The sequence below is a fragment of the Dipodomys ordii genome, unplaced genomic scaffold, assembly GCF_000151885.1.
Source record: "Dipodomys ordii isolate 6190 unplaced genomic scaffold, Dord_2.0 Scaffold59, whole genome shotgun sequence".
NCBI classification, from domain to species: Eukaryota; Metazoa; Chordata; class Mammalia; order Rodentia; family Heteromyidae; genus Dipodomys; species Dipodomys ordii.
The window spans coordinates 1620804-1644142 of record NW_012267275.1 but is presented as its reverse complement, the minus strand read 5'-3'; the positions used below and the strand labels follow the sequence as shown (position 1 = coordinate 1644142).

At 33.9% G+C, this 23339-nt stretch overlaps 1 protein-coding gene across 8 annotated transcripts in view; it reads left to right on the top strand.

Annotated features, from left to right (window-relative positions):
• Fam172a (family with sequence similarity 172, member A) overlaps positions 1 to 23339 on the top strand; it is a 333594-nt gene that overhangs the window by 70331 nt on the left and 239924 nt on the right. For all 8 annotated transcript variants that reach the window (XM_013022091.1, XM_013022088.1, XM_013022086.1 and 5 more), the window contains one exon: positions 16880 to 16945. In XM_013022091.1, coding sequence (XP_012877545.1) covers positions 16880 to 16945 — 66 coding nt within the window. The remainder of the gene's footprint in view (positions 1 to 16879; positions 16946 to 23339) is intronic.

The following is a 23339-nucleotide window of genomic DNA, read 5'->3' as shown; positions in this document are numbered from 1 at the left end:
TTACATCAGTGCATTTATAATATAAAAGATAACATAGTAAATGGTAAAAATGTTTTACTTTGATTCTATAATGCAAGAACAACTACAGAAATGATTGAGGATTTCAGTTATGAGCTAGCAAATCTGTGAGCTTAATTTCAGTTCTCTGAAGAAAGTGGACTTCATAGATTCAAGTTAATGAACCATTTCACTTAAAATATTCTATACTGTGGGAATTGCATACAGTTAGAGCTGATAGTTGGGAACGTGCTGAGTTAGGGAACTTTAAAAAGCAGCTGTTTCTCTGGGCACATGGTACCATCTGATGAGACTATACAAAGGAAAATATTTCAAATAAGAAGACAGTTTTTAGATGTCACTGATGTTACATTAATATTGAAGGTAATTTTTTAAGTTTACCTTGAGTCAAAATATAGAGATATTAAATAGCAGGTACAGTTTTTCACGTTGTCTTTTCTTGTACTGACAAGTAATCCCCTTAGTTTTTTTCATTAAAGTCATATATTAGTCTTTGGAGATTACTGTTTAAAATTGTCTAGAAATCATTGGAGAGGTGTTTTGTTTCTTATATGGGCTTTAGAAATAGTAACAATATTTCTTCCCATTAGTTATTTATAGTTATGTTTATGATTCTTATTTTTTATATTAGACTGATAAAAATATTTAAAGTCATGAGCCAGTGGCTGATATCTGTAATTCTAGCTTCTAGGAGGTTGATATCTGAGGACAAATTCTCTAGCCTTAACTTCAGTTCATCAATGAAAAGCTGGAACTGGAGACATGGCACAAATGGTAAAGTACCAGAATGTGAACAGAAACATCAAGCAAGACCACAAGTCTCTGAGCTTATGCCCTACTCCTAGCACCAAAAGGAAAAAATAAATAAATTTGTAAAAAATTATCTAGGTATTATCTGAGTGGGAATCTATTACTTTTTTGGCAAATGAGTCAGCTTTCTATCACTGCAACAGAATACTTAGTTCAGCATCAACTTGTAAGAATGAAAGATTTATTTTGACTCATGGTTTCAAAAATTTTAATCCATGACTAGTTTACTCCATTGTTTTGGGGCATGTTGTATGGCACATCATGGCCAATAACATGTGGTACAGCAAGCCTACTTGTTTTCTGGCAGCTCAGAATGAGAGAGAAAGAGGTCCAGGAAGTAAAGGGTCTGAGGAAGCAGGGTCCCAGTATAAACTTTAAGATAACTCTCAATGACCTAACTTTCTTCCACAAGATTTTTGCCTTCTAATGGTTTCACCATCTGTCAGTACTACCACAGCTCAGTGACCAAACCTTTAACACATAGGATTTTGGTTGGCTTTTTGGATCCAAATGTGTCAAATTTGTTCTATTTTTAGCATATCTATGTTCTGAGATGCTTAAGATTTTGTATATGAAGGAACTGTATAGTAAATGTCATACTAAAAGAAATAGGCAAAGATCTTGTGTGTATTTTTCAGTAGAAGTCTATATTGTATGCATACAAACTTTTCTCATTCTGTAAACAATGTACAGTATAACAACTATTTGCATAGGATATACATTATTTAAGTATTGCACATAATGAAATTACACAGGATGATTGTGTAGGTTATATGAAAATGGTGTACCATTTTCTTTAAGGATCTTGAATCCCCATGGATTTCAGTGTCCTGAGTGGGGCTTATATTCTCCATGGATACTTAATGGATTTTGAGGAACAACTCTACTGTTTGCATGATTCTAACTCATTTCAGCCATCTGTTATCTTATTAACTTTACTTCTCGGTTTTAGTTTTCATATGATTGCTAGAGGTATTTTAATGTCTATTTTTAACTCTTTTTAGTCTTTTTTCCATTTATTATTTTCTTAATTATATTTTTATTATCTTTAAGTATTTTTATAAAGGAGTTACCACTCAACAAATTAGTTTATAAGTACAATGCATCTTGGCCAGTGTCATCTCTTTCATCATTCTCTTCCATCCCTCCCAACCAAATTACTCTCCTCATTTTCTTAATTTCATTGTGTATGAACTTAATATTATGTCTCCATTTTCCCCCTTTCTTTCTTCAATTATCTACCTTTTACCCCATGATCTTCCTTCATACTTTTCAAGTACCTGTTTCCTGATATTTATTTTGTTGGTAACTTTTTTTCCTAAGGAACCAGTGCTCTACCACTTAAGCTACACCCTAGTCTTGTATGTGGAATACCAGGTAATAGTTAATTTTTCTTGTATTATTTTTAAAGTGTTAATTCCTTTTGCTTCAACTTGTATAATTTCTACTGAGAAGTCAGTGGTATTTTTTTACCTTTATTTCCCTGTATCTTACATTCTTTATCACTGCTTTCCATCAGTTTGGTTTGGAATGTGTGTTGGGTTCTTAAGTTATCTGCTTGCAGATTGTCTTTCTTCAGTTACCTGCTTATAGATGTTCATTGAATTTGGAAAATGATATGTTCTCATTTCTTCAAATATTTTTTCTCCCTGCATATACCTGTATTTAGCTACTTTCCATTGTCCAAGACAAGGCACTGTTTATAATTTGTGTTTTCTGCTTTTCACGCTGAACATTTTTTATTGGAATGTAATATACGTGGATCTGTTCTTCTGCAGTGTCTAAACTCCTGTGAAAACTATCCCCTACATTTCTTAATTTGTATGGTGTATTTTTAATTCTTGGAACTTTCTTTTTTTAAACATTTCATTTCTCATTATATTTTATTTTTTTGAACACTTTGATAATGGCTGGCTTCATATACTGTCTATTACTTATGCAATTTCTATCATTTCTTGATCTTTATTTATTGCTAGATTCTCTTCCTGGGACATGGATCATATTTTCTTCTTGTAATTTGTAATGGATATAGTGTCTCCTTTTTTAAAAAAAAGTTGTTGAAAGTTAAGCACTGGTAGCTCAAACCTGTAATGCTACTTAGGAGGCAAGATCTGAGAACTGCAGTTCAAAGCCAGTCTAGGCAGGAGAGTCCATTCAACTCTTATCTCCAATTAATCACAGGAAAAGCCAGAAGTGGTACTGTAACTTAAGTGGTAGAGCACTAGGCTTGAGCAAAAGGAGCTTTGGGACAGTGCCCAGGCTGAGTTCAAGGCCAAGGACCAGCCAAAAATAACAAATTAATTGTTGGATTTCATTTTGGCAACAATTATCTTGTTTGTGGAGAAACTTAATCATTTGGGATTTGTTTCTATGCTCTGTTAAGTTGGTTCTAGACTAAGTTTAAACATAGCATAAGTTTAGGCATAACATTTCTCTGATTGCTACACAATACTCTGGTTATTCAATAAGGCCTATATGAGTTGGAACTTGAATATCTCCTAGCTCTATATGAGCTCGAGAAATTGTTAAACTTTAAGTTTAATTACTCAGAATTTTCCTTGTCTAGCCTCATGTAGTTTTATCCCATGCATGTACAGGTTAACATTGTGCCAAAGACTTAAAGGTATAACTAATGTAGATTGCTTCTTTTTCTTTTCTGCTTAATTTTCTTTTCTGTGATATTGTGTCATGCCAACTCCAGCTGTCTCAATTTCCCTGACCTCAAATAGCTTAATTCTGTAAGTTTACAGTGTTCTCCTTTCTGGACCACAGCCCAAAAGTTGACTTCAAGCAGAAAACCAAGATGATTATATGAGTCTCACTTTTGTTTTACTTCTGTCAAAGCTCACAGATTAGTGCTATTTTCATGTTATAGAGGAATATTGTTATTTAATATAAGAAGGGAAATTAAAATGTTGGAAAGAAGAGTTCAAGTTCAAATGCTACAACCTAACTGAAGTTGTTGTTCTAATTTATTTGTGCATGTGTGAGTGCATGTGTGTGTGTATGTGTGTGTGATTGTGTGTGTATGTGATGAGAATTTGAACTCAAGGCCCTTATTGCCCTAGGAAGGCACTGTAATACTTGAGCTATGCCCTAGCCCAGGTACTAATATTTTTGTTGTTTATAATATAGGTAGATTGGAGGAAAATGATGTCTTACCTTCCTCAGTGGCAGTGGTTATAAAAGAGTAAACCCCATTAAGACTATGATCATATAAATCTGTATAGTGATAAAAAATCACTTATCATTTTTAGTATATGTTACAGAAAAAATAGGTAATTAGATATTTTTGCTTCTGGGGCTAGGGCAAAGAATACTATGGAAAGGACCTATAGGCTATGGATCAAACGGTAAACGAGGATTCCTTTACGAGGATTAGCTTTACATTTAATTTTATTTTAATCACACACATTTATGGGGCACGGTATGATAATTCAGTACATGTCTATGGCTGTGCAATGATCAGACCAGGGTACTTACCATTTTCATCTCCTTAAACAGTAAAAAAATTAACATTTAGTATATTTTTATGGACTATAGGATATTTTCTTATGTGTATCTAATATGTACTGATCAAGTAATGATAATTACCGTTTTTTTCTTAAAATTATTTTGCATTTGAAATTGTCATGATCCTCTTTTCTTGATATGTATAAATTGCACAATAAATTACTGTGAGTTGTAGTCACTGTACTGTTGTGTAGAACATTAACACCTCACTTGTATCTGTACTTTAGTATCTATTATACAACCTCTTCACCCCTGCTCCCAGCCTCTGGCAATCTCTAGTTTTACGTTCCATTTACCTTTTTATTGAAGTCCATATGTGAAACAGAAAGTGTGGAACTTTTCTTTCTAGATCTGACTTATTTCACATAAAGTATAAGTTATGAATTATTGCTATTTATTCACCAAATTCTAACTCCTTTTACATGAACTAGGCCCTAGACTTTTGACCTAATACAAATAGATGTTAAGCTTTCAAAAGCTTAAAGCCTTGTATCAAAGACAGATGGAAAACTACATTATTTATTATATAAGTGTCTATTAGGAGGAATATAAGATTTGTAGCAATATCTTAAAGAGTAGATAGGAAGGGTGAGGGGTGGATCAACCAAGGAAGATATTAAAGCTGAATAAGCAAAGAATGAGAAAAACATTTAGAGCAAACAATGTCTTTTGCAAAGGATATGGAATGAAAAATTGCTAGAATTTAAAAGAAAGTGAATGTGGCCACAATATAAAAGGTGAGGAGGATGGTATAGTATTAAACTACAGGTGGGGGCCAGATCTTATAGGGCTTTGTGCAATTTAGGATTTGGGTAATTTTTCCAAAGGGTATTGAAAGGTACTACACTTGCATTTTTCTCATTTTTTTCTAACTCCACAGAAGAGGATTTCACTCCTTCTATCACTTTCCCCTCTTACATTTTAAAAGGAGTGTTACAGTTTCAGATTGTAGCTGAAGGACATAGCTAACCTTTGATAAAATGAAATATATACAGAGGCTGAATGAATGAAAGGAAGAGATATTGATAAGACTAGAGGTGACAATGTAAATAGAGAGACAGAAGTATTTCAGTACAATTGTCCCTTTGTCTTAGGTATCTGTGGGTTCTGCATCCACAAATTTACCAAATGCAGATCAAACATATTTGGAAAATAATTTCATCTGTATCCAACATGTACAGACTTGTTTTTCTTATCATTACTTTATAAGCAATACAATGTAACAACCATTTACATAGTATTTATGTTGCACTGCATGTTGTTAAGTAATCTAAAGATAACATAAGCTATATAAAAGGACATGTGTGGGTCCTATGCAAATTCTATGCTATTTTGTCTAAGGGAGTAGAGTATATTCTAATTTTGGTGTGCAGCCAGTGCCCACAAATACTACACAACTGTGTTAGATGGAAGGAAGGTATGAAGAAGAAAGAGTGAAGACACTGAGGATCTGGCTTGAGAGACAAGAAAATCATAATGTCATTTTGGGAAGGTGATGAACACATAGGAAGAGGAGTACCTGTGGAACTGTACAGATGGATTATGTTTGGAAATGTGGAGGGGCTTCAGTGTTTAACATTAAGGAGCCTGTGATGTTAGTGGGAGTAGTTTGTTGGATACATTTACAAATCCAGGGCACAGATGAGTTATTTAAGTACCTGGTTATTGTAAAGAAAAGGGTGAGAGAGAGAGAGTATAGTCTCTTCTGTGGAAGAGTTAAAAGCAAAATGTAAAAACAGCTGTGAAGCTAATCTAAATGAAGGGCATTTTGGGATATAGAGTAGTACCTTAGAGAATACTAATGAAAAGCTGGAGCAATGAACTTTTTTCCAAATATATGATGAAAAAGCAGTTGCTTCAAAAGATTAAAGGTTTAAAATGTACCCACCAAAAATGAAGTATAAAAGGTTTTAAGGGGAAACTAGAAGTGAACTGGGGATAATTTTTGTGAAATTTTGAGATGAAGTTCTGACTTAAAAGGATATACATCCAGGGTAAAAGTGCTTTAGTTCTAATTAGATAATTCATTGCCATTCATAGCATAGTCTCTTTAATGTAAAGATGCTAGAGGAGACCGCTTTGGTTTAACCAAACTGACATTGAATATTAAATCTTAATTATTGAGAAATTTTGTTTCTTGCCTTCCTCCTTACTGACATTATTGAATATTAAATCTTAATTATTGAGAAATTTTGTTTCTTGCCTTCCTCCTTTTCCCTCCTCTACTTCTCCCTTCCTTTGTCTCCTTTTCCCTTTCTTCAATTGTTTCTTCTTTCATTTCATCCTAGGAGAGTTCAGATGGATTATAGAGTGTGGATAAAAAGGACTTGAAGAAGGAAGAATATTCTGTCTCCAAATAGTAGTTTTGCTTATCTGATTTTAATAGTATTCAATAAATGATTCTTGCAGCTATATGTATTATTATTAAATATGCTAATATAATTAAAATTGGACATTATAGTTATTTTAAGAAGAGTGACAGTTTTTATACCAAGAGGTAGTTCACTGAGATCACTTTGGGACAATAAATTAGCAACGTACATTTAGTAAGAAAAAGAGAATAATAAAAAATACATTGATAGCTGGGTACTTGTGACTCAGGTCTGTAATCCTAGCTCCTCAGGTGGCTGAGATCTGAGGATCACAGTCTGTGAGACAAAGCCATAAGTAGAGTTGTGGCTCAAGAAGTGAAGCACTGGAGTTGAACAAAAAATGCAGCCCTTGGACCTACCAAACCCCAGGGCCTGCACACACACACACACACACACACACACACACACACACACACACACACACACACACACACACACACACGATACATTTGCTGCACTGCTTAGTTTTTTGCTTTGGTGTGTAGAGAATTCTCTTATCAGTCTTCCTTATTGTGCTGAGCTTATTCAGTGTGATTAACTGCAAATTATTTTTTCTTAATAACAGTAAATAATTACATACCAGGAAATCTTTAGCTATGATGTGAATGCCTAGTGTACTGTAAGAGGAGAATGTAAATTTTTAGACAACTTATTACATTGGCTCCTAGTAACTTGACCCAGGCATCATGCCTAAGATTGTCTATAGGAGCCAGTGAGGGGGAACACTGTATATACTCTCACATTTAAAAAAAATTATATCATTTTGATTTTTCAATATAAAAACTAATTTTTAGATAAGTTTCTTATACACCTTTATAAGCTATGGCATGACACATCTGTTAGATTCAAGGTGTTCATTTTTTGACATAAGTATTTTAGCTGTGATCTTCTATACATTTGAGCATATTATCAGAAGCATGACTTTTTAAATTTAATTTTATTGTAAAGGTGATTACAGAGGGGTTACAGTTACATACATAAAGTAATGAGTACATTTCTTGTTAAACATTGTTACCTCTCCTTGGGTTTTCTCCCACTTTTCCCCTCAAGTTGTAAAGTTCATTTCCAACATAGTGTCTTGTGATTATCACTGTTGCATTAGTTCACACTTTGTCCTTTGTCTCATCATTTTGTTGTTCCCCTTCCCTTCTCCAAATCAGATAAACATATGTGTGTGTGTGTGTGTGTGTGTGTGTGTGTGTGTGTGTAATATATACAGGGTACCAAAATAAAAAACAATGACATCAGGGGATAAACCAGAGGGAAAAAAAATGAAAGAAAAAAGAAATAACTTAGCACAATACATTAAAAACAACAACAATAACAACAAAGAAAAACCTCGGTTTTCCTATCTGGGAGTTCATTTCAATTAGCACCATTTTATATGATCATATGTACATAACTATAGAGCTATTGTGATCCTCTGCTAGGACCATCCTAGATATATACTAATTATTATACATAAGGGAAACCATGGAGCCTATGTGTCTTTGGGTCTGGCTTACTTAATATGATTTTTCTAAAGTCTTTCCATTTCCTTACAATGGGGTGATAACCTTTTTTCTGATAGAAGCATAGAATTCCATTGTGTGTATATACCACATTTTCTTGATCCATTCAGAAGCATGTGATTTTGATTTCTTCTACCACTGGTTGATGTCTTCCAGGACCCTGTGTGAAATTACTATTATTTTTCTTTTTTTTTCTTTTTTTCTTTTTTCTTTTTTTGGGTCTGGTTGTGGGGCCTGAACTCTGGGCCTGGGCGCTGTCCCTCAGCTCTTCAGCTCAAGGCTAGTGCTCTACCACTTGAGTCACAGCGCCACTTCCAGCTTTTTTTTCTGCTTATGTGGTGCTGAGGAATCGAACCCAGGGCCTCATGCATGCAAGGCAAGCACTCTACCACTGAGCCACCTTCCCAGCCTATTATTTTTCTTTTTATAACTAAAAAGTTCTATGGGGATGGAGGCATGACTTGTGTGGAAGGGCATCTGCCAGTGAGTATAAAGCAACACTCCTACTGTTGGCTGTATATTCAAGGGAAATGAAATGAGATGTCATAGAGACTCCTATGCTTACATGCTTATAATAGTACTATTTACAGTATCTAAGAAGTGAAAACAACAACTTATGTTTTTAGCAGTTGATGAATGGATAACAAAAACATTCTAAATATACACATGGAATACTATTCAATTATGTAAAGAATTGATCCTGTCATTTGCAACAACATGGATGAGACTGCAGAGCATATGTAAAATGAAATAATGTAGATGCAGAAAGACAGTTACTACATGATCGTACACATATTTAGACTCTAAAATAGTTTATTTAATAGAGATTGAAAGTAAATTATTTTTATCAGAGCCTGGGAAGAGGAGGGTTAGGAAATGATAGAGAAAGGTTAATCAATGGGTACTAAATTATAGTTAGCTAGAAACAAGAAGTTCTACCATAGTATTAAGGGTAACTATAGCTAACAATAATGCATCACATAAAGGAAATTATTTGAAAGTTATACCAAAAAGAAAGAATTAATGGACCAGTTTCAGTTATTGACATTTGTAATCCTAGCTACTCTGGAAGCAGAGATTGGGAGGATCTCAGTTTGAGGTCAGCCTAGCCTCAAATGCTGGGTAAGTACTAGACTACTCTACCACTTGAACCATCTCCTTGCACCTGTTGTATTTGTTTTATTTACTTGAGATTTATTTACTTTATTTGCCCCGGCTGGCCTGGAACTTGAGATCTTCCTGTGTCTACTTCTTGAGTTGCAGGGATTATGGATGTGCACCACAATTAAGCCTGGCTTATGATAAACATGTTCTTTGTCAACTTACTGCTTGCTCATAGCCCAAATTTTTGCCAATGTCATGTTGTCTCTTTAGGGAGAAAATCAGTAAGAACATTTTCTTTAATGGTATGGGATTTTTATCAATAAACAGAGTATATGCAATCTCAGTAAAGATTATTTAAAAGCAAGTCTTTCTCCAAAGTATCATTACTACTTTCACTTATCTGTCTTTGGGAGGGTAAGGGGAAGCACGAAGGCTGAAATTGTGGGACAAAGGCTGAACAACTGCAGCAATGATATTCACTAGACACTATGTGGGCAAAGAACTATATAATATGTGGGTGAGGATAGAGGGAAAACCCAGGAGAGATTGAGGGAAAGGGGTAACATTTTTCAAAGAGAAATGTGCTCTTTATCTTCTTATATGACTGTAACCACTCTGCACATCACCTTTACAGTAACAATAAATATAATTTTTAAACTGTTTTCAAATGTTTAAGTATATAATGTAAAATTAGGTACATAGTTATTTTAAGCACTGATCTAAGATTAAATGTACTAACTGCCAATAATTTAATTCATTTCCATTAATTAGAACTAGATTTCTGCTAGATAACAATTGATTATCCTAAGGCTTTAAAAATATTCTTTCTTTAAAATTATTTAAATATGCCAGGCGCTGGTGGGTCACACCTGTAATCCTAGCTACTCAGGAGGCTGAGACCTGAGGATCACAGTTCAAAGCCAGCCTGGGCAGGAAAGTCCTTGAGACTTATCTCCAATGAACCACTAGAAAACTGGAAGTGGTGCTGTGGCTCAAGTGGTAGAGCACTAGCCTTGAGCTGAAAAGCTGAGGGACAGCGCCCAGGCCCAGAATTCAAGCCATGATGGCCAATTAAATAAATAAATAAAATAATAAAAAATTAAATATTTCATTAAAAAATTTTTTTAGTGTTTGAATTTCTTAAAATGTTTTTACTGTTCTGATTTAGTCAGTTTGATTTCTAAGATTTTCCTTGATTTTAAGGAGCAAAGAAGTTCATAAATTTGAGTTTTATTTTTAGTTGTTCATTCACTCTTACACCCAAACTCAGGATTGTTGTAGCATTTAGGGGTGAATATAACTTAGTATATATTGATATTGATGTTTATATTGATATCTTGGGCTGAAGTTCTTAATTTTCTAATGGACTTAATAAAATGTTTTATCTTACATAATTAATAAACTTGTGAAATAAAAATTGTTATTGCTGTTAATGAGGCCAGATTTACTAATGACTTCAGAGTAAAAATTAAAGCTTAACTATCAAGTAATAAACTTTAAATATTTTAATTAAAATATTTATATCTATTCTCTTATATATCTATGATAGCTTTTATTATTTGTTTACAATTTTTGTTTTCAAATTCAGTGAAAAAGGTCCCAAGCATTGTTTTAAAGGCTTCATACTATCACCTTTATTCCAGTCACTTAAGTTACAATCTACTAAAATAATCACAGCACTTTTACTAGAGTAAAGAATATCAGTGCTGGATTATTGCTTAATTAAAGTCCAGAAGTGGTGATGAAATAAATGAGATAATGATAATTACACAGTAACTGGTAACTAAATGTCTGGAGTAAATTTATAGCATGATGAATATGAACCCCTTCTGGGAGGTACTGTACCAAGTGATAAAATTTTATTTTTCTTATTCCTATGTGTATTCTTATTTCTTTGGTCACTCTTACTAGAAAAATAGTTTAGACTTTATCTTAGTGTATACTACTCTAATGGTAACCAACATCTTTATTTCATGAATATATGATTTCAAAATCATTTCTCTATACCCTTCTTATGGATTCATTTACTTTTTATTTTCTTTATGCATTTTATTGTTATTATGAAGGTATGTACAAAGGGGTTACAGTTTTATGTCATTTACTTTTATCTATATTACTACTTCATTGGAATTTTAAGAAACCCAGAAAAATGATAAATTGTAGTAAATGTTAGCTTTCCATGTTTTTTCTGCTAACAAATAGACCTTCTCATGGGTAGAACAAGTACTCTGATAATAGATCATTATCTCACTTCCTGCTTCTTTTCATTGATAGCATTTTTTCATTCCTTTCACTTCAAATACCTTGTCTTATTATTATTCTGAAGGGATGATTACCTGTTAGATTAGTTAAAATACAAGAAATAAAAGACTTTATCTTACCTTACCATATATCTACTTTAATATCCTTCTATCTTTGGTATGTAGCCCAACATCTGACATATATCATATTCCTTTCCTCTGAAGTAATTTAACATTTCTTGCAAGGTTTACTGGCAATTTTTTTTTCTCAACTTGTCTTAACAGATTATTTTTCAGCCAGATACTAATGGTTTATGCCTGTAATTCTAGTTACTCAGGAGGCTGAGATTTAAAGATCATGTTTCAAAGCCAGAAAGTGTGTGCTCTTTTCATAATTAACTATCAAAAAAGACAGAAGTGGAGTGGTGGCTCAAGTGGTAGAGCCCCAGCTTTAAGTAAAAAAGCCAAGGGACAGAGCTCAGGTCCTGAGTTCCAGCCCCAGTCTGGGGGAAAAAAAACGTTCACCTTTGCCAGATAATTTTTTAAGGTATGATATTATTTATGAGTAGTTTTTTGTTCTTATAATTTAGCCTGGGGTTCCTTTTCATCACTGAATATTGTATTGCACCCTCCTTTTGCTTGGGTAGTATCTAAGGGGTTTTCAATGTAATTCTTACCAAGATTCATTTGTAGTAAAGGTTTCCTTGCCACATCCTTAATTCTGACTTCTTTCATGATTTTCCTTGTCTTTGATTTTCTACAGAATGTGGTATAGCTAGATACAGTTGCTTACAGTTATCCTGTTTGGTATTTTCTATATTTCCTGGATTTATCCTTTTGTATCTTTCAATAATTTTGAAAAATCATTACTTCAAATAATTACTTCAAATAATAGTCTTTTCCTTTCTTCTTGTATTATATGTGAAATTTTTAGTTTTTTGCAACTGTGTCATGATTCTCTGAAAATGTCCTCTTACTCTTGTTTTTTATTAAAATTTTAGACATCTGTATTGATTTATCTTCAAGCTCCATGATGCTTGCCTTGGCCCTGACCTGTCTTCTAGTGAGCCCATCACAGTCATTCCTTACATCTATTACAGTGGCTGTTTTGTTTATTTCATTGTATTTATTGATTAGTTTCCACGTTTCTACTTACATTGCCATGTTATTTAATATATTGTCCATTTTTCTAATTTAATTAGCATATTAATTGTAGTTGTTAAAAACTCTCAGTTTGATAATTCCAATATCTGTTCCATTATTTGTATTTGGCTCTGATACTTGGTGTAGATTTGATGTTTTTATGTGTTGTTGTCTTGTTTGTTTGTTTTTCCTTTTAGCATGCCTGGTAATTTTTTGTTGAACATTTGATGGGATATCAAATAGATGGGTCTGTTGTATGAAATTTTATGTGTATGTAACCAGTAGTTAAGTAGTGTTACTATTTGCTTTAGTTGGGTTGTGTGCGGCCAAAATTTCTTCTTACATCCAGTTTTCAAATTTCTTCTCATATTCCCCTGTTTATCTTCTCTGTTGTCTCTCTTTCAGTGAGCTTGAATTTAGCATTTTACTTCTGTCCATATTGGCATATATAAAATAGTAATATGTTATTGATGGAAACAAAGAACAGGATTATTTCAAATTGTTATTCCTGTCCTTTTTTTTTTTCTTGTTTTTTTTTTTTTTTTCCAGTCCTGGGTTGTGAACTCTGGGCCTGAGTGCTGTCCCTGAGCATTTCAGTTAAAGGCTAGTGCTCTACCACTTGAGCCACAGCACCACTTCCGGCCCTTTCTGTTTATGTGATACTGAGGAATTGAACTCAAGGCCTCGTGCATGTGAGGCAAGCCCTCTACCACTGAGCCACCTTCCCAGCCCCTATCTTTTTTTTTTTTTGTTGGGTCCAGTCATGGGGCCTGAACTCTGGGCCTGGGTGCTGTCCCTCAGCTCTTCAGAAGGCTAGCCCTCTACCATGTGAGTCACTGCGCCACTTCGGCTTTTTTCTTTTTTGCTTATGTGGTGCTGAGGAATCGAACCCAGGGCTTCATGCATGTAAAGCTCTACCACTGAGCCACCTTCCCAGCCCCTATCTATATTTTTTTACAGTGAGAACCTTCTAGACACAATGCTCACAAAGTTTGCCACACCAATTATGAGGTCATTATCTTTTAAATCTTAAAATTATCCACACTGATTATTTAAACTGATGAATCCATCGATTTAAAGTGATCCTACCCAGTAGTATCATGACTGAGAGTGTCCTTTCCTGGGATTTTGCTCCCAGTGAACTGATTCTCTGTATGGAATTGCTTTTTTCTCCAGGTTCCAGGGAAATTTGCCTGATAATGTTCTCAAATCTCCTATGGATCTCTAGAAAGTGTTAACTTTTAGTTTGTTAAGTGCTTTACTTTTTGTGAGGTCTAGAATAACTACTTTCAGGCTCTTTGAACATTAAATTGGAAATGAAATTCCTGTGTTTCTTACTAGAACATAGATAAATATTTGAGAATACTTGGTTGTCTAAGCCTTTTGTTTTCCATCTTTGAGCAGTTTCTCAAGAATTGTTGAGCACAGATAACATTCTGACAAAAATACTTTTTTCATATTTAAAATTTTTTTCCAAATGCAGATTGCAACCCTATGCAGTCTGGAAGACAATGAATTCTTGATATCTTCTTTTCCTAAGCTTTGATTCAGCAATTAGGAAGATTTTTTAAAATTGGAGACACTTAACTTCCTAAAAAGATGTAGACTTGAGTGGATGGGGAGAATTCTTGTACCATGTGAAATTTGCCATACAGTCTCCTTTAAATAATAAGAAAAAGGTTAGGATACTGAAATCATCATCTTCTGAGACTAATTGTGTAGCAAAAGGTAGTTGACATAGAAATAGTGTGTTCAATGATAAAATTCAATCTTGTCCAGAGGAGTACTGAGATGGACACTTTGCCCTACCCCAGAAGGTTGGGTATAGCAGAGAAAGTTAACTGGAAAAGTTGCCATAAGATATATTTCTGGGACAATGATTAGGGCAGAGGAAAAACACTGCCTTAGAAAGACATGATTCAATCTATAGTTATTATTCTTTTGTAGTCAGGAATTAGAGAACAAAACAGATTAGGCAAATTAGATAATGTTTCTCCAACTCCTGCTGGATTTATCACTATATTTCTTTTTTTTGGGGGGTGGTCCGGTTGTGGGGTCTGAACTCTGGGCCTGGGTGCCGTCCCTCAGCTCTTCAGCTCAAGGCTAGCGCTTTACCACTTGAGCTTCAGCTCCACTTCCGGCTTTTTTCTTTTTTCTTATGTGGTGCTGAGGAATCGAACCCAGGGCCCAGGCATGCAAGGCAAGTGCCACTGAGCCACCTTTCCAGCTCTATTACTATATTTCTTGAACTGATATATTACAAATTTTAGAACATATACTTGCTCTCTATATCCAATGTAAGGATTTTCAAATTTGGTATCATCCTTTTTAATCAAAATTGAGAATCTTACAGTTCTCATTGATATAAGATTTAAGCAGTAAAAATAGTTTACCTTTTAAATTTCTCTTATGTTCTATCTCTTGCATAGTGGTAGACTTCAAGTTTACTTTTGTTGTTTCTTTAGCTATAAGCATATGTTATGCTTTTATAGAAAATTTTAGAACATTATACATTTTAGCTAATCTCATTTAGTTAAGCACTTCTCTTGAAGTGGAGTGAGTGGAGTAAGGCCATTATGTGACTTCATGGTTTTATGTTTGAGTCTATATATTTAGTTTACTGTTTCAAGTACTATAGTATTACTACTTTCCAGTGAAATATAATAAACATAATTTAATTATTGTATTCAATATAGGAATATTAGTAGATTAATAAACTAGACAATTATTACCTAGTTTAATGTAGTCTCATAACTTTGAAATTGCTGTTACTAACCAAGATAAAGTTGTACTAGCATACGTTTAATATACTGCTTCTGAAATGAAATGACTGTGTGTATATAGAAGAAAGAATTTTTGACTCTGTGAAGAAAGCAAACTAACAGATCTATTGTGGATTACATAATATAGCATCAAAGCAATTGTCATATTAATTTTCTAAAAAAAAGAATTATTTTCTCATTTTGTTTCACAAAATTTGTATTTTAATTATGTTCCTAAAGTTATTCTGTAAGATATTTTGCAAAAAGATATTTTAAGGAGGAGAAACACTCCTTAAAGGGCCGTTAAAATTATCCATTAAATATTCCTATTCCAGACAGCCTTGTTTACTTTTTACTTCTAAGGAAAACAATTATAATTTATATTAGGATAGAAATTATATATCAGTTTGTTGATGCTGTAACACTTGCCAGTTGTTGCTTAAAACAACACAGACTTACTGTCTTTTAATTCTGTAGACTAGAAGTCAAATTTGAGACTCATTATACTAAAATCAAGGTATAGACAGAGTTTGTGGGCTATAGGAGACAATGCATTTATTGCTTATTTGGGTTGTTGTATGCATTCAGATCCTTGCAGTTCTAAGACTGTGGTTTCATTTTCCTACTAATTACAAAAGCCAAACTTCGTTGGCTTTTGACTATTTCTACTTTTAAAACCAAGAGCAGCTAATTAAGTCCATCTTACATTCTATTTCTCTGACATATTTTATTTCTGTAATTTTCCACTTTTGAGGACTTAAAAGATTAGAAAGAACCCACCATGATAATCCTGGCTAAATTTTTAAGGTTTTTAATCTTAATTATATGTGCAGGTCTATTTACCATGTAACATAACACTCACAGGTTCCAAGAATTGGGACAAAGCCATCTTTGAGGAGATTGTAACAGGACTATTATACATTCTATAAACCTAGGATTGAAAATACTGTATTATCTGCTTGCAATACCAGTGACATTTTTCTCCTTGATTTAGTGAATACAATTAAGTGTTGAGATTTCATACTTCACAAAATTATATTGGCTATAATATCTGTAGGGATATTGTAAAGGAAACATTCTAGAGACTTTGGGATGGGGGAAGAAAAATACTTTAAAAGTGTTCTTTTTCAACGAAGTCATAAGTTTTCTGAGTTGGTGTGTGTGTGTGTGTGTGTGTGTGTGTGTTTGTGTGTGCGCACGGGCACGTCTGTGTGTCTGTGTTTTAATGGCTCTAACCTTGAGTAGAAAGGTGCTCCACAGCTGTGGAAAGTCTGTTAATGTGCTGTCAAAGCAGTCTAAGATAGAGATAAGCTTACTCAGAGCAATAACTTTCAATTTATAAAATTTATATAAACTTTCAGAGTGAATGAAATTGCATCTTAATGTTTTATTTCTTTCCTTCTTAGATCATCACAAAATATGTTTATGATCTCCTGGAAAAGGATTGTAATTTGAAAAAAATCTCAATTCCAGTAAGTAACATTTTTTAAGTATATTGCAAATAAAATGTAACTTCTCACTAAGATGGTTTGCAATTCAGAAGAAAACTTTAATTTTAGGTTAACTGTGATAATTTTATACTTAAAAGGTTCTATTGTGCTTATATTGATTATGTAAAATACCTATCAGTATCTTACAGCTCTGTAAGAGCTCTTTAAAGTAATAATCTTCAATGTTAAGAAAAAAATAAAAGAGTACTTGCTTCCACTCTTTTTTGTTCATGTGATACGAGATAGTATTGTAGATAGTAGATAGTAGATTATAGATAGTATAAATCCTTTTGCATTTTTCTGAAATATTTTTATTTAATTGAAGTAAATCAATATTCATTACTTTAAAATATATGCTATTTCTTCATATATATTACATATACACATTTCTGAAATCTTTTTTGTAGTTATTGTTAATTACTTTATAAAGGAGTTACAATTCAGCATGTTAGTTTATGGGAACAGTACATCTATATGTTGTCTCTTTCATCATTCTTCCTTTTCTGTTTTATAACACTGTTCCTTTCCTTTCTGGCAGAACACTCTAGATATTTTGTATATTCTATTCTTTTGGAGTGGAAGGTTTGATAGATTCAAATTCTCTGGTTGAACTTCTTAAACTACAGCAAATAAAAAACTTCTGTTTTTATTTAAAACATGAAACATAAAGCTTTCAAGTGATAAAATAGTAATCTATGTGAAATGATGCTCTGATTTTGTGATGTATATGAGTCTGGAAGACTTAATCCAAGACCAAAGCTTTGCATGAAAATTTTTCATAAGATTTTCAAATTTCTTGAATAATGTTATTCTAATACAAATGGAAGGCTTTGAGGATTTCTTAGTGCTATTCATCACACAGATTGATATAGTTCAATGAAAATAGTTTACATTTTTATATTATAGGTAAACTCACTTTCTAGATCCCACTATTAGTGATTGATTAATTGAAAACAATGATCATTATTCTGTATATTTGTCAATCCTTGGTTTATTTGGAAACATCCTTCTTTAAGAAATACATTAAAACATAAATTTTAGTACCTTTTTTTCAATTTATGTGCCAGTCTTTTAAGGATTCAACCTTCTTGTTATAGTTTTGATGCTAGATCTAGAAAAAACACTGCGTATTCGAATTCTTAAAGTGTTCACCATCGAGGTCTTTCAGATTTTTTGTTAATTCCTAAGTATTTATTTTTTGGGGGGGCAATTGCAAATGGGCTTGCTTTCTGATTTCAATCTCAATCATTGTTGACATACGGAAAAGCTACTGATATTTGTGGTTTGAGTTCATACCCTGCTACTTTGCTGAAGTTTTGGATTAGCTCTAGTAGGATGGGAGAGAAAACTTTAGGGTCCTTTAGTTACAGGATCTTGTCATCTGCCAAAAGGGATAGTTTCACTTCTTTTTTTTCCATCTTTGGGTCCTCTTTATGTCTTTCTCTTGCCTATGGCTCTTACTAGAAATTCCAACACTGTATTAAAAAGGAGTGGAGAAAGTGCATACCCTTACTTATCTCCTTCCTGATTTTAGAGGAAATGTGCTTGCTTCTGTTTATATGTTGTATTACATTTATTGATTTATGTATGTTGAACCAGCTTTTCATCCTTGGGCTAAATCCCGTTTGATCATAGTGTGTGATTTCCTTTATTAGTTGTTGGATTCAGTTTGATTCAGTTGCTAGTATTTTGTTGAGAAGTTTTGCATCTATATTCATTAAGGAAATTGGTCTAAAATTCTCTTTTCTTGATGTGTCCTTTGGGATGAGTGTAATACTAGTTTCATAGAATGAGTTTGGAACTGATCCTTCCTTTTCTATTTCATTGAAGAGTTTGAGGATTATTGGTGTTAGTTCTTTAAAAATCTTATAGAATTCAACTGTGAAGCATCAGGTCCTGGGCTTTTTCTGGAACATAAGTCTTTTATTACCAATTCAATTTCATTACTTGTGGTGGATGTGTTTAGTTGGTTAATGTTGTCCTGGCTCAGTTTGGGCATAATCAATTGTCTAGGAATGTATTCATTTCTACCGGATTCTCCAGTTTATTTCCATATAGGCTTGTAAGGTATTCCCATATACTGAATTTTACTTGACTCTATTGATGTTTTCCTCTTCATTTCTGATTTTATTTATTTCAATGACTTCTTAGTCAAGTTTTCTAGGGACCTGTCAATTTTATTAAAGAACCAACTTTTGGTTTTGTTGATTCTCTTTAAAATTTGAAATAGGAAATTGGAAAAGATTTAACAAAATGTAAAGACTTTCCATGCTCCTGGATTGGAAGAACTAACATTGTGAAAATGGCAATACTTCCCAAAGCAGTTCACAAATTCAATGGAGTCCCAATCCAAATCTCAACATCTTCTTGATTAGGATAAAGAAAACAATTCAAAAATTTGCATGAATAACAAAAGACCCCATATAACAAGAGCAGTCCTTAGCAGGCAGCACAATGTTGAGGGAATAATAATACCAAACTTTAAGCTCTATTACAGAGTCATAGTAATGCAAACAGCTTGGGATTGGCACAAAAATAGTACTGAGGACTAGTGGTACTGAATAGAAGATATAAAAATGAACCCACAGACCTATAGCCATTCAATATTTGATAAGGGAGCCAAAAACATAGGCTGGAAGAAAGACAACCTCTTCAACAAATGGCAAAACTGGTGCTGGTGCAAAAAACTGAAATTAGATGCTAATATACCACCTTGCACCAGCATCAATTCAAAATGGATCAAAGACCTCAATGTAAGACCAGAAATCATGAAACTTTTATAGGAAGGGATAGGGAAATCACTAGGGCTCCTGAGCACAGGTCAAAACATTCTAAGTAAAAATCCAGAAACACAATAAATTAAAGAAAGACTTGATAAATGGGATTACATCAAATTTAAAAGTTTCTGCATGGCAAAGGACATAGCTAACAAGCTAACTAGAAAGCTCAGAGAATGGGAGACTTTTACCGGCTATACATCAGACAAGAGCCTAATATCCAGAATATATTTAGAGCTCAAAAAATTAAACCCTCAAAATTTAAACCCTCAGACAGACCCAGAGAAACAAAGGTTATATGGTTTCCCTCATTTGTGGTAGCTAGAGTGTACCTATGAATCTGTAAGTAAGCATACTGGGTGGTAGACAAGTAGTTACAAATGAATTTAACTGAAGTATAATTGACTTATGAGAGCTCAAATAGGATGATTAGATCAAAACTCAACAAAATCAGCACCAGGAAATGAGTATACCCAAGATGGGAAGTGGGCCCATGACAGAAGGGAAGATGAATGAAGGGTGGAAAGGGGAGAATACGAGCAACAATTCATTGTATATACCACAAAACTAAGAAAACTAAGGAAATGGGTAGATCGAAGTGGGGTGAGAATATTGAAGGGGTGACACTGATCAAGATGCGTTGTATTCATAAGCTGCTTTGTTATATGGCACTGTCTTTACACAACTCCATAAAGATAATTTTAAAAATAAATTTTAAAAGTTAAAAAAAAACTGCATCTTGAATTTTGTCTTCTGGAAAGTTAAGGTAGAATTTTGTCATGCTGGCCCATTTTCCTGTCTTTTTAATTTAGCTTCTTACAAAATATATGAAGAAATTATAGAAATTCTTAGGGTAATCATTGATACAACACAATTCTTATTGAGTCCTTTAACTCTCTTACCTATCTGCCTCGATGGAACATTGAAGGTGACTTTAATTTCTAGATTTCAAGTATGAATTACAATATAGTTGCAATATAGGTTGTATTATATATTAAAATTTAATTTTCTTTATGGAAAAACTGAAATTGGATAGAGGACTTGGTTTAATAAGTATAGTTCTTTTCTTATTTTAAATTTAGGCAATAAAACTATCAAGAATATAGAAAAATTTATATGAGACCTAGAATAAATATCACATCTATTTTTGGTTTAAAATGTTTTCCATATTTTTTGAACTTAAAATCCAAATTCTGGGTGTTGGTGGCTCAAACATGTAATTCTGGCTACTTGGGAGGGTGAAATTGGAAGGAAAGTGGTTTGAGATCAACATGGGCAAAAGTTCACATTTCAACCAATCAAGGGGTACTATAACAAGACCCTGTCTTCCCAGCTATGAAAGAGGTTAAAATCACTCAGATTACGGATGTAGGCCAACCTAGGAGAAAAGAAAATTGCAAGAGCCCATCTCAACAGGTCTATTTAGACTTTCACATGTCTGTAGCTTAGGTGTGATAAGAGGTATTGTAGTCCAGGCTGACACAAGAAAATAAAAAGGCAAAAAGACTAAAGCAAAAATTGCTGGAGATGTGGCTCAAGTAGTAGAGCATGAAATCAAAGCACTGAATTCAAACCCCAATTCTGAAGGGGAAAAATAAAGGGAAAAAACTTAATTTAGTATCTATCCTAAATTATCCTGTATTTTACATATTAAATTTTTACTAACTTTTTTCCCCCGAGTTCCCTTAAATCCCAGAGTTGTAGTGTTATAAGGTGAAACACCCCAGAAGCCACCTTTTGGAATATGAAATAACTCGAGTCTTTACAGTTAGCAGGCTGCAGGCAGCCAGTTGTTATAAAGGCCTGCAGCCCCCAAATACACATAACACAACTAGTAAACATGCTAGAGAGGAAAGAAAGAACAAAAACCAATACAACAATACAAGCTCTCTCTGTTGGAGAGCTGAATTGGGATGCCATGATGACCGGAGACAAACCAGGAGACAGGAAATAAGACAAGATCTCTGAGACAGGGGACATAGTATCTTTGCGGCTGGGTTGGGCCTAAATAGGGCCCAAGCAGGGAGCAGATCCACGAAAAATTCTCAGTTCCAGGCATTGGAGTGACAGTTCAGTAATCTATTAGCCAGTGCCTGCCCCTGCCTCTGCCTCCCAGGTTCCTGTAAGCCTATCACCTGGGAGGCAGGTGATGGACAGGGGTTTTTCCCTCCCCGGCAGCATGAAGACAAGATGCCAGACCCTATCATCTACCATGTGGCCAATATGGCACCAGCCAGACTTGAACTCCTTACTTCAGTAGCAGAGGTGGTTTTTATTTTTTTTAATAAAGATGTTCTTTGTTACTAAAAATAAACTATCAAATCTTTTTTTTTCCTGATAATGAACCGTCAGTTTTGTAGCTAAACTATTTAAAAAGGAAACCTTTCTCCCTTTACATGACAGCAGTTGTGGAAACCCATGATTTGACAGTAAATAGTGTGATCATGTCTTCGGCTAATATTTCACATAAATAAATGCAAAATGTTCTAGATTATGGTATCTCATACTTGTGAGACTATTTTATATGTGAATTATCTTGATAATCACAAGTTTTCACTCGTTTATTTTATCTTTTTTTTTTTTTTTGGTACTGGGGATTGAACCCAGGACGTTGCACTTGCTAGGCAAGTGCTTTGCCACTGAGCTACATCCCAGCCCTTCACTCGTTTATTTTATGTTTAAGTGAGCCATCATGTTTAAGTGAACCATCATAATTTATGCTAAAAATGACTTGTTAACTGTTGTTTATTTATTCATTTGTAGTCTTTTAAATTTTCTAGAATAATATTATATATAAAACCATTTTATCTTAGGAAAATAAGCCTTCTTCCAATCTAAAAATCATATTCCTGCAATTCAAAGTAGTAACTATGAATTGCTTCAAAAATTGACTCCATTTTCTGCCTATTAAACAGAGACTTGGTCAAATAGAAGAACAGAGACAATGATCAGTATCTTGGACAGTTTTTAGTCACAGATGATTTTCTCTTCAAGAATAATAGATATCATTTCTGTGGTCTTTCCAGGATCTATTAAGGCTTCACTAAGAGAGAAGTGTGTGTGTGTGTGTGTGTGTGTGTGTGTGTGTGTGTGTGTGTGTGTGCGTGTGTGTGTAGACTCAGAACTACTGAGGCTTCATTGTTACTGTACAGGGACAGCTTTGCCTTTTACTTTTTCTCTCTTGTTACCACCATTTTCTTTAGCCACTTCAAGTGGTTCTCCATTTTTTTTTTAAATTTTATTTTATTTGTGAACATACTGTACAGAGTGGTTACAATTACATGGGCAGGATAATGCATACATTTCTTACCAAGCATTGCAGCTTCCTCCTTTGTTTACCCTTCACATCCCTTCCCAGCCTCTCCCCTCCCCCCCTCACCCAATCCTTCCCCCCTCTTCCCCCCAGCACCGACTTAAAGCTCGTTTTCCACATGACAACTTGTACTTCTCATTGTTGCAACAAGTCCACCTGTATTCTTAAACGACTTATTTTTTCCCCATCGCTTCCACAAGTTATACTGACATCAAATATAGTGAAAGCGGGGGTTATACTGTGGGGGAGGGACATACAAAGCAACAAAGAAATAATCTTATAAATG